This window comes from Drosophila hydei, unplaced genomic scaffold (assembly GCF_003285905.1).
Source record: "Drosophila hydei strain 15085-1641.00,03,60 unplaced genomic scaffold, DhydRS2 tig00008119-arrow-pilon, whole genome shotgun sequence".
In the NCBI taxonomy this organism is placed as follows: Eukaryota; Metazoa; Arthropoda; class Insecta; order Diptera; family Drosophilidae; genus Drosophila; species Drosophila hydei.
Window position 1 is genome coordinate 5,162,461 of NW_022045830.1, and position 12,684 is coordinate 5,175,144.

Here is a 12,684-nt window from a genome sequence, read left to right on the forward strand (position 1 = left end):
TTGTTTGAGACATTTCATTGTGATGCACGGGGCACCTGGGCACGCTCTATAGTAAATAAGATTTGCTGCACTGACTGACTGTGGCTGCTGTTGCTGCTGCCACTGCTGCTGCTGCTGTTTCTACTGCTGTTGCTGTTGCCAACCTCAATGGTACTTGGCTGCAGAAAAATATTTTGAAGCACTAGAAAAGTCGTGGAGCTAATTGTTGAAACAGCGATCTTATAGCCATCGTTTCTAAGCATTGGCTTTAATGTGAACTGAATGGACGCAGTCCTTGACATGTTTTTACCCCAGGCTTATATTGCTTTTGAAAAGTTGCTCTTACGCTGAATAGATTTTAGCCAAGGACGAGCCTTAATTATGGAGCACAAACTGGAAGCGGAAAACTGAAAACTGAAAGCTGAAAGCTGAAAACTGGACAGAAGCAGCTAAAGGGGCTTGCCGTTCAAAACTTGATTAAACATTTGAAGACTCATTTTATTATCTGCATAAATCTTTGCCAAACACACCGCCAACTTTCTGTTTACTTTTCGCAGAAAAAAAGAGAGAGAAAAAAGCCAGAGCGAAAGGGAGGTGGAGAGCGAAAAATCCATCATTCAGCGGCGAACCGCATTTAAAACATCTTGATTAAAAACTTAAAAAAAAAGGATGTGGAAAATGCTAAAAGGAAAGCCAAATGCAAACTCAGCGCGTTCTAAGCGAGCCAGCGCGAAAGACAAAAGAAAAAATTCGCGAAAATGGAACAAAACCAAGAAAAAAGAGGAACAAGAGGAAGCGGAAGATAAAAATGGAGTGAGCCGAGGGTATAAACTTATAAGCCTCAAGCGGAAAACAAAGTTACGGGCCAGGCATGAAAGGAAAGCCCGGAAAATGAGAGTAGCGTTTTTTAAAAGGGATTTTAAAATTAACGGCCATCAGGCAAGAAAGTCAATTTGAATGATTAAATAGCAAAAGCTGTGCACGGCCGAACCCTTTTTCCGAGAAATGCCGATTAATGCGGCTGTTAGTACTGTTTAAGGACTCGCCTCGCTTTCTGCACAGTTTCCTGCCGATTTACATTTATTAATTCTGTTCTGCAGCTCCACAGCGCAGATCTTGCCACAACCCACAGCCCGACATAATGGATGCGGACTCAAAATAATGTAATATGAAAATATTACGACGACACGGAAAAGACGATAATCCATCATTTTGAGCATCAAGTGTCTGCAGAATGACAATAGAATTCACCCAGCAGCCGGCCAACCATGGGAGGCAACGTGACTTATTCGCTCAAATTTAAGTTTCAACTGAAATGCAATTGAATAACAGAGACGGGCGATGGTAAATGTGAAAAGCATTTTCATATTTCATTTTGTTTATTTATTTTTTGTATCATATTTTGTGCATTGTGCCCACTGTTGTTGTGCTATTAGCACTAGCCTTAAATACCAGTCTAAAAAATAAGGTAGTGCACATGATTGTGCCAAAAAATAAAAATGCTCGACCCGACAACATGGCACAGCAATTTTCATGTATATATTTAAGTGTGTGTGTGTGTGTGTGTGTATGTGTATGCGTACGTATGCTCTTATTGTAGCTCGTTTAAAAACATTTCAATCACATCGAAAGTTTTGGCATAACAAAATTGTTTGCTTAACTTTTTATAACAGCCAGAAATTGGGCTAAAAGTGAGCCAGCCAGAGTAAATGTTATGCGGCTCAAAAGCCTGTTGTGTGTGTGTGTGTGTTGAAGTGTGTGTTTGGCTGTCATTCATTCACAAGTTAATTTATTTGAAATGCTCGCTTTTCATTTCAGGCTTAGCAAACATATTACGTGACTTGTTGTTGCTTTTGGTAACATATATTACCCTAAAATATATATATATATAAAATATATATATATATATATTTATGTACTTATGTGAAAGGCGCACAGATTTGAGTAGTTTGTGTATTTGGTTTAATGCTAATTGTGAATTTTGCGACCCTCATTAAATCAACGTAATTTCATAAATAGAACAAGCCGCGCTGCATAGCCACTCCTGCCCGGTATCCCAATAACATTTGTTAACAAACTAGAGAATGCCTACATATACGGTTACTCGATGCTTAAATTCTCTCCATAGTAATCGGAATGCTCTGAGATCTGTGCTATACAAATGGAAATACCTAAAATCTTATTAAATTTGATGCGCCTTAAGGTATGCAGCACACATTGGGAACACAAATTTCAGTCTGACTTCCCAATGGTGCCCAGTTCTTATAGAGGCTCGCCTGTAAATTTGTATACATATTTCGGTGCACTCGTTGAGTCTTGGCCAGCATTGTTAGCCCTATGGTAAAAGTATCAAATTGTTGCTGCTGTTCGTATTTGCAGCTAGACAACAGCCATTAAAGATTGAGGACGACATTAAATGCGTCGTGTTCACATTAAATATATATGATTTCATTTGATTTCTCTTTTTTGGAATTGTGTTTATTCAGCTTGCTCTTGGGCTGTTTTATTTTTCTTGTGTTTCTTCAGGCGCTGCTTAATTCGTGTTTAATCTCGTCAAATTGTTGTTGTACTCGATGATGGCCCACTGAGGCGTGGCCGACGCAAATGCTGTGCGACAATTAAGCCGCAGCTGCGACGCTGCGTCGGCGGCACCGTCGACGTCAACGTCAACGACAACGTCAACTCGTCAAGCTGGCTGTGACAGGTGAATGGCCCAGACGCTGCCAATGATAGGCATGTAAATGGGCTGTCGTTGCCGGGTTTAGCCCGGGTAGCAGGAGCGACAGCAACAGCTGCTTTACCACTCCAATCCAACTCTTCGCTGCGGTGCGCCACAGCGCTCTAAAGGTGTGCGATAAAACTGTTGCGATAAGCGACCTCCAGACAATAAAACTGTTTGAATTGGTGAGGGGCGGGACGGGACCTGCGAGGCGGGGTCACTGGCGAATGGGTAACGCAGCGCGTGCCATTGTCAGAGTGAATTTGTGTTTATTTCGTCTGTTGGCATTCGCTAGTTGATTTCTGCCGCCGGACGCCGGACGCCGGACGCCGGACGCAACAGTTAATCAGTGAAGTTAAGCACCATACAGCGACTAGATCCAGCTGTGCGGCACAGCCAGCTGTCACCCTGGTGACCGGCCGGCTATTGCTGCTCCCAACTGTTTTGGTTCTGGCTGACGCTCTTGCCGTCTGGCTAAGCAAACAGCTAGCGCTGGCCACGCATTGGCTGCTGAGCAAGCGCTGCGCCATACACACACAGCTGTTGTTGTAGACGTTGTTATTGGTGCTGCTGCCGGCGCTGCCGTCGACGTAGACTGCGAATCTTTTGAGGCACAGCCATCAGCCATCAGTTGCGAGCTGGTAACCAACGCGTGCAGTTTGAATTTTGGATTTCTCGAAAAAGAAAAAAAAAAAAAATAAGAACATAATTTCGTTAACAACGTTCAACGAAATTATAATCAAATTTAAAAGCAAGCCAAGCAGAAGTTATGCGATTTATTCGGGTGTGTGTGTCTGTGTGACAGCAGCAGCAACAGCAACAGCTATAAAAGCGACGCCGTTCGGTCTGTCAATAAGAAATTTACGAAGTCCTTGTAAGCCATTTATAGCATGTGGGTGCAGCTGCCACAAAGGGATAACAGTTAGCTAGGGCGTGACACGGCTCAAAGAGGAGCTCGCAGCGAGCAGTGGGCGCTGCGCGTGGCGTCATTTTTTTCAACTCTTGTATTGTTGTCTTACCTTGTTACAATTATCGTGAACTCTCTCTCTGTGTGTTCATTGGTGCGCCTCCAAATTGTCTTTGGGACCGCTACGTGTTGTAGTCCGTGAATTACGTTCGGGCTTAGACAATGTGTCCGCAGCTGCTCCCTGTGGATTATTGCGCATGATAATTGAAAAAGTGGAGAAGAAGAAGAAGCAGCAGCAGCAGCAGCAGCGTACTGCGATTCTTTGAGACTAGTGGCTGCTTGACCAAAATCGTTTAATTGGAAATTTGTTATTTGACCCCGACGAGCTGTGACAATACAATCGAAAAAATAGTCGTGAAATAAAAAGAAAATGCTCCGCGCATTGTGTGCGCCAACAAAGGAAATGTAATGAGTGCTGGGCCAATTAAAAATCAATAGACTAGCGAACGCCACAGCATGGAACTTGGCAACATAACAATGACGCTGGCTGGCCAGCTGGAGCTGACCACAAGCAGCCTGAACATCAGCAGCAACGCCAGCAGCCTGGACAGCAACTCAACTACAATTCAAACCGAAGCGGACGACATTCGGGACACAGTGCGCTGGCTGGTGCCCATTTTCTTTGGCATCATTGCCGTCTCGGGCTTCTTTGGCAACCTGTTGGTCATCTTGGTGGTGCTGCTGAACAAGAACATGCACTCGACAACGAATCTGCTGATCGTGAATCTGGCCGCAGCCGATCTGCTGTTCGTCATCTTCTGTGTGCCCTTCACTGCCGTCGACTATGTGACGCAGCATTGGCCGTTTGGCAAGCTCTGGTGCCGCAGTGTCCAGTATCTGATTGTGGTTACTGCCTACGCCTCCATCTATACGCTCGTACTGATGTCCATCGATCGCTTTCTGGCTGTCGTTCATCCCATACGCTCGCGCATGCTGCGCACCGAGCACATCACAAAGATAGCCATATTTACGCTGTGGACAGTCGTGCTGACCGTTTCTATGCCGGTCACCTTTGCTCATGATGTGGTGGTAAGTGTGTGTATGTGTGTGGGTGTGCTTGTGGAGCCCAGCCTCAGGGCTAGCTGCCTGCTGTGCCCGAATGTGCTGCGAATAACAGAGGCCAGCTAAAATTTATTGCTTCGCATCATCGGCACCTCGTTAGATGTCTCGAGCTGCTGCTCCACGTCAGTGGGTGAAATACTTTTGTTCTAGCTGGATCTGGCTTTGGCCTCTAGCTGCCCACATTTTGATTTTGTTATTGTTGTTGCTTTTAATTATATTTAAGTTTATTCTTTGTTTCGCATTTACGTGTTTATATTGGGAATTGGCTAGATGCGGGCGCCTGTTCTGTTCTGTTTTTGTTACTAATTTGCTATTTTAAATGCATAAATTTTAATTATAGAGCTGATATAGACAACCACACACACACACACACGCTCGTATAGCTATACATGTGAGGCATACTGTTGCTGGTCATATGGAAAATACCATTTCCAACTCGTATGCGCATCATCCATTTACAATATGCATATCAGAGTTTTTGTTCAGCTTATTCGGTTGCTATGAAAACGTATGGATCATTGATCATCGACGAAGCGACAGCCAGACAAACTGATAGATAGATGGAGCCTCTGACTGGGCATACGGTGCGTATGATGAATCGATGACCTTGATGCTATCGGCAGAGTGCGCAGTAAACGCTCTCCGGCTTCGATATCATTTATCCATTTGCCATAAAGGCGTTAATGCTTCACGGTTCAGTGCGCTGAGTGCGAATGACAAGTTAATTGTTTAATAAATGCGGCCAAAGAAGAAACAGAACAACAACGAATTTGTTTAGCCACAAGGCGGAGTACAACTTTTATGAACAAGCAATCAAAATAATTAAATACCTATTTATTTGAAACGTATTCCATTTTCTTGCTTTACCTCTTGATTTCCTGTGGAAATTGCAGGAAAATGTTTATCAATCACTTCACAATAGAATTGAAGAAGTTTGTTTTTAATTTATAATATTTATGCATTTTGAATTTATGGAAATTATTTTCACAAATCCAAAAATATCTTTACGATTTGTAAATATTCTCTTTTGTTTCAAATTAGGTCAATGATTTTTATTTTTTTTTTAATGCCAAAATTTTCCATAAAAAATCTTGGAAGAGTTTTATAAAAAACTCAATTTTTTTTTGATATTTGTTTATTAATTTAAAATTTAAAAATTAAAAAAAGATGTAAAGTTTGGTTTTTCAGGAAAGTTTAAGTATTTAATTTGTATGAAAAATTAATTTTAAAATTTTAATTTTATGTCATTTTCAATTTATTTTATTTGAAGAAAATCATGTTTAGAAATTTAAAAAAAAAATTTGAGATTAGGTTTTAGCGAATTTTGATTTGTATTAGATATATGTTTCATTAGGTCTTAAATAGAATTTGTATACTCGCAAACAGATAAACTTAGTGAAATTATCTTTTTTCTTCGCGGAAATCAGCTCGAAACGCGTGACTCGAGTCAACTGTTGAAATCGATTTAGTGTTAAGTTGTGCACATAATGGCGAGCATAAACAGTTTCCTTTTATTTGTTAACGTATAAACATATTTGAATATAAACAAATTTGAAAGAAAGTTCAATGTTTATAGAATTCCGTGGGATGCAAGCGTAGAGGCTTTGTTATTTACTTAAATATTATTGAAATACTATTCGAATACAATTTGGCAATCTTTAATGTGTGAATAATGTCTCGGCAAGCAGCTAATCAGCTTATTAGCTGGCAGCTGTGAACTCTTAATAGCTTTTCCCTCAATACTCGAACAAAGTTCATTAGCCAAATACAACGGAAATTTCTTGAGCCACGTTTCAGCATAAGTCTCCAGGGAAACTGTGTGTATGGGAGGGAGTGCGTGTCTGCGTGTGTGGGTGTGTGGGTGTGTGGTTGGGCCTAGATTTTGTTTTTCGCACGCATGAGTGTGGTGTGTGGTAGCCCTATTCATAATCGAATAGTCGCCCGTAATTAAACGTATCTTATCGCCGCTGGCGTCTTTATCAATGAAATGGACCATTTGCTGTGCACTTATTGATGTTGATGATGTTGTTGTTGTTTGTTTTGTTGTAACTTGATATTTTATTAAATGGCATTTCACGCTCTTTTTTCACGCCTCGGCTTTTGTTGCTGCTTGTTTTTGTTTGCTTTGCTGTGCCATAGGATTAAGCTAGCCAAATTGAATATTTATGCGTGTGTGTGTGTGTGTCGATAACAAGAACACACACACACACACACACACACACTCTCTCTCTCTCCTCCCTCCGCATATGCGCATACAAACAAAGGCAAAACGTGCGATAAAAAGGCATAATTAACTCATGTTTGATCAACATGTTAATTAACAGTTAGCTATTAATTATATTCATATTACATACTGTTATCTATTGTCGACACAAAGCAAAACAAAACAACAGAAAGCAAAACAAAACAAGACAAAACAAAAAGAAACAATATTTACAAATAGTTGTAACAATAACAGATGCGAGCGCTGTATATCAACATCTATATCTATACGATACATATATATAGAAAAAATATAGCCATAAAACGGGGCATATGCCTGTCGTAATATCTGCATTAAATATAGATCTATTGTGGCATTGATTGACAGCTGTTTATGAATTCTTTCACAACCACTTGAGTTGGGTCAGTATCTGCTTTACGACCGCTCCCACCCTCTCTCTCTCTTCCTCTCTCACTTTCTCCCCCTCTCACATTTTATATGAAAGCCGAACGCAATTTTGTTGAGTTGAGAAACATGAAAATCCATTTAATTCGAACTAATTAAATGTCAAATTAGGCCGCACTTAACTGTAAAGGGCCATGGCTAGAGGCCACTCTCCTTGGCCAACTGTTCAGCTACTTGTAGCAGCAACAAAAGATAACATAAATATGATTTCGGTGCATCTCTCTAGAGTTTTTAATCGTATTTTATATGAACACAGCGCGCTGTGACTGTGACTGTGCTGTAAACAAAACTGTAAACAAAAAGTTGGCCGTGTGAATCGATATATATTGTTTACGACTTATTGCTAGTTTATGACCCAACAGGCCTGACAGAGGGTCAGCGGGGCTCCGACTGGTGAGTGCGTCATGTGAAGAGTCGAATATGTTATCAACCTGTCAGAGACAGTCTCCCGGGCAGCTATATGCAGCTTCGGCTCTGCCAGCGCTCTGCACGTGTTTCGTTTTACATACCATATTTGTAGTTAGTCTGTTACTGTGACTTATTTATGAACATCGAGGTCATGAAAGTGTCAGGCGACATGACGTATGCGTAATATTTAAGTTCTACATAGACTACTTTTGCTCTGTGCAGGTGCACTATGATAACCAGACGAACGTCATCTACGCCATGTGCCGCTTCATCGACAACGATGTGCTGGACCTGAGCACCTTTCAGGTGAGCTTCTTCATCAGCTCATACCTGCTGCCCCTGATGGTCATCAGCGGGTTATACGTGCGCATGATCATGCGTCTCTGGCGCCAGGGCACCGGCGTGCGCATGTCCAAGGAGTCGCAGCGTGGACGCAAGCGGGTTACACGCCTGGTGGTGGTCGTGGTCATTGCCTTCGCCTCGCTCTGGCTGCCAGTGCAGGTGAGCACGAAACTCTTGGCTTAATTCCTATTCCTACTATACTTTTAAACGTTCAATTGATTTGCAGCTCATTCTACTGCTGAAGGCTTTGAAAATGTATGAGACGAACAGCATGTTCAGTGTCATACTGCAGATAGTGGCCCATACGATGGCCTACACCAGCTCCTGCATCAACCCGCTGCTCTATGCCTTCCTCTCGGACAACTTTCGCAAGGCCTTCTACAAGGTGAGTATGCGCCACAGGACGACAAAGAGCCACAGGCTATTGTTCCATTGAGTGCTTTCTTGTAACCAATTGAATTGTTTGGCTGTTGCTGTTCATTGTCAAACGAACTGCATATGGCTTCATGCAGCTGTGGCTGCTCTCGACCCACTTTGTGGACTGTTTTTTGTTCAGTTTGATAAAGTGGTTTCGCTTCAATTGGTGTTATTTTCCATGCAGCTGTTAAAACGTCAGTCACTTGATGCGATATCAAATGTGCGTTTAATTCCTTCAAATGTTGCCGTCGATAATACAATTAAACTATTTACGCTGTCCATGGACGCAGGCCAAGCGCGGGAGAGATGAAAAAATCAAATAAAATAATATTGGAAAAACGCGCGCAATGCTCAAACATTTGCCAGCAATCGTTGGGGGCCTTAATGAGTTAAGTGCGAAAAACGCGCATACGCCGCGTGGGATGCTCCCAATAATTGCGTTATAAATACCAACATTTTACAGCAAAAATTGTGAAACAAATAGCAGCAGCAGCAGCGGCAGTCGGCGTGCCAATCAAATTAAATCAAATCCGCGCTATTTTTGGCATTTGTGCGAGATAAATATTTGGAATTATCTTACACAGTAAAATATTGAAATATGGAATTTTTTAAATGTACGCACAATGCAGCTGAAGTTTTTAGTTATGAAAGCACTTTATGCCGATGGCCTGGGTAGTGGCAGTGGCTGACACGCAGGACTCCAACTCAACAGCAACGTACAACTCATATCTGTTCAGCTCAACTCAGCTCAGCTCAGCTCATTCCCATTCAACTCACTCGCTAGACGCATTAATTCTTCTGGCCATTTACATAAGTACAAAACGTAGGGAAAAACCAAAATGAAACCAAAATTGTAACATTCCGTAGGGAGGTGGGAGTTGGACTATGCTTTACCTACTTTTAATTACTTTAGGGACAGACGGATGGGAGAGAGCGTCTCGAGTGCTGTGTCCAAGTCGCGTCGATGGCAAAGCCGTCTGCAACATTTCCTTTCAATCATTTTGTGGCCTAATTTTAATATTTTAATTTGTTTTTGTTGCTGCGGAGCAGCTTTTCCACTTTCCGCAAAGTCCTGCTCCGGCACTTTGCATTTAAATTGAGCTTGGCCGCGGTCCATGCGTCCTTCGGACGCCACCCTCCGCCCTTCGGCCGGCGCTAATTGATGTGTTTGTCAAGTCATTAAATTAGATTAATTACATTAATTAAATTGCTGGCTATTGTTTTGGCAAATTGTGCTACGCGCGTGCGGCCCACTTTTTCCCAATACACTTCGTGCAGCCAGGTATGTAGCACACGTATTAGCCCATCAAATTGGCTAATTGCTCAACTGACGGCTCGACCATTATGCAATTTGTCAATAGAATCGCATTGTTTTTCTTTTTTAAAGACTCGTGTGGACGCATGTGTCGCAAAATCAATTTAATTCAGCCCTCACATGAGGTCAACTGCCTCCCCTCAACCATCTCCGCTGGCCAGATTAAAAATGTAATATAATTTATTTACAAGCGCCGCCGGCTCGGCGTATTTACTTTATTCTCTTAATTAAAGTTAACGTTATTTAATATTTGCTTTCGTGGCCAATAAAATATCAAAAATCACTTTTATTTATATTAAATATTTACAATTATTTATAATCATATAATTATTTGCCGTTTGCGTTCTCTTGAGCGACTCGTTGAAATTAAAGTCTATTAAAACGAATTGAATTGCACCCCAAAGTGTATTAATTAAAACTCATTATAAATCTAGCAACGAATTCATATGATTTAATATACAAACGAGAAAGTTAAGACTTAAATCCCTCGGAGAATCTTTTGTTGTCCTCTTGGCTACTTCGCCACTCTGACTGCTGCCTGCTTCTTTTATTTTGGGTAAAAAAATATCTGAAATATCCCATTTTGGCTTAGTTTTCGAGAGAAAAGATATCAAATCTGATAGCTTGCGCCTGTCAGGGCATCATTTATTATTATCCCATGCATAATTTATATCAATTTAAAGAGTTATATTTGCCAGCGAGTCCATGCCAGAATTTGCACAGTGTTGGAAAAGCTGTCTATGAATTCGAATTCCTGCCAAACATGCGCTATAATCAAATCACAGCCCAACTCAGGTACAGGTGCACACACACGCACACACGCACACACACACATGTATATATAATGCATTTGAATATGCTTTACAGTCAATGGGGCTAGAAAATCGTAACTTATTTCCCTTGAGCGATTGCATGGAAATACCCAGAGTCTAGGCGATTGTTGTGGTTGTTGTTGACGGTTGGCATTGTTGTTGCTGTTGTTGCTGTTGCCGTTGTTGTTTCTATGACGGCGCACTAATCAACAATTTCGGACGATTCAATCAGAGCGCAAATTCATAAATCATTTATATGCAAACGCCCAACGGGATAGCCGAGACTGAGCAGGGCCCGGCGTCCCGACTGGAGTGGGGTGGGCGGCAGGCAGTGGGCCCACAGTTAAACTGTGGGCATTTCAACACCTCAAACCAGTTAAATAATTGAATATTGAATCAAATCTAATCATTCAAATGCAAAGCCACAGCTTTCGCTGCGCTTGGGGCTCAAGGCCTGTTGTGGGAGGGAATTGAGGAAACGCCGCCTGCTTCCGTGCAGCGAGCAACACATCATTAATCAAACATTTTGTGGCAACGATTTACTGTCGTTATTTTATGTATTTTTAGCATTAACTTTCTTTCTTACCTTCTATCTCTCTGTAGGCCATTAACTGTTCGAATCGTTACCAGAATTACACAACTGATTTGCCGCCGCCGCGCAAGACGTCCTGCGGAAGGACCTCCACGACGGGCCTGTGAGCGCTTACGCGACGACAACCAAAAATCGGCGACAGCTTCAAATATCTATATGTATATATCGAAAAGTGATTGACCGACAGCCAGCAGGAGCAGAGGCGAGAGCAAGAGCAGGCGGAAAAGAGGCGTGCGAAGTGGCAGCAGGTGGCAGATTGATTGCTTCGTGCGATGCTGGAAGGCGGCCAACCGGCTAAATGCGGCCAATTAAGGGGCTGAGGATGTGCTGTTAATTAACAGCCAATGCCCAACAACAAAAAAAGAAACAGGACCAAACTTATAAACTGAAGCAACAAACAACAAACAAGTAGAGCTCCTATAAATACGAGCGCGCAATTCAAATCGCATCCTCCCCATAGCTTAAATACATATATAAATATATATATATGTATGTCTATCTATGTATGTGTACTTAGACTTAGATAAAGTTGTATATAGGCTAATGCTAACTGTCTATGAGTTAACGCTTCGTGTGAGCCACGCGCAATCGTGTGCGCCGAAGCGTGGCCGAATGTAAACAAAAGTTAATTGCCCAGCTTTTTGCTAATTCAATGTAAACAATAAAAGAAATAAACAAGATATTTTGTATCGTTTTTGGTGTTTTCCAATCAGTTGGCAAAAACTATTTCGAAGTGGCTCAAAAATGTGGAAATTGTTTCTCAAGCGATGTGGAATAACACGAAATCGAAATACTTGCAAATCTGCCCCGGGCCAGAAGACGTCGCTGCGAATTGCAGTCGCAAGCTGGCGAGAGTCTCATTGATAGGCGTGGCACTCGTCATCTGGCCAAAGTTGAGGTTTAAGTTGAGTTTTCGGGCCAGCTTTAAGGTATTCGCCTCGACTTGGCCAAGTTGTGCACGCATTTTGATTGCATTCAGAGCCGCCGGACATGGAGCTGAATTAATTATGCAGCGTTCGTCTTGTGTTTCGTGTATTGGCTCCGGTTTATTGGGCAAAAGGAAATCGAGCTGCTCACAGTTTTGCATAATTTATTCAGTTTTAATAAGCGTGCTCGCCTCCTGTGAAGCGCCAGGACTGGGGCGCGTTGATTTTTACACGTGACGAAGGCGTGGCTCTTGTCGTAGGCCTGGGCCAGGGTGTGGGCGGCGGCATCGGCGTGGGCGTGGGCGCGGGCGTAGGCGTACCTTAGGTTGACTTGCTGTTTTGCGAAGGTGGCGTAATTAAGGCGTATCAGTTGCTGACAGGCATCACTTCATCGCCTCTGCCAATGTAATTAAAATTTCAAATTAGCTGATCAAAGCTGTTGCAGGTAAGCGAAAAGCAGGTGTTGTTTATTAGATA

The 12,684-nt window shown here is 42.2% G+C and overlaps 1 protein-coding gene across 2 annotated transcripts; it reads left to right on the forward strand.

Moving 5' to 3' along the window:
* Positions 1–2,453: 2,453 nt before the first annotated feature.
* On the forward strand, positions 2,454–11,913 carry LOC111596153 (allatostatin-A receptor). Of its 2 annotated transcripts, none has more exons than XM_023310243.2 (4): positions 2,454–4,694; positions 8,026–8,304; positions 8,372–8,530; positions 11,293–11,913. In XM_023310243.2, exons 1-4 carry the CDS (start codon positions 4,122–4,124, stop codon positions 11,386–11,388), a joined length of 1,107 nt encoding a protein of 368 aa, XP_023166011.1. In that variant the 5' UTR covers positions 2,454–4,121; the 3' UTR covers positions 11,389–11,913. The 2 variants fall into 2 exon arrangements, with proteins under 2 accessions (XP_023166011.1, XP_023166010.1); XM_023310242.2 differs by lacking the exon at positions 11,293–11,913 and adding an exon at positions 8,747–9,108.
* The last annotated feature ends 771 nt before the right edge of the window (positions 11,914–12,684 follow it).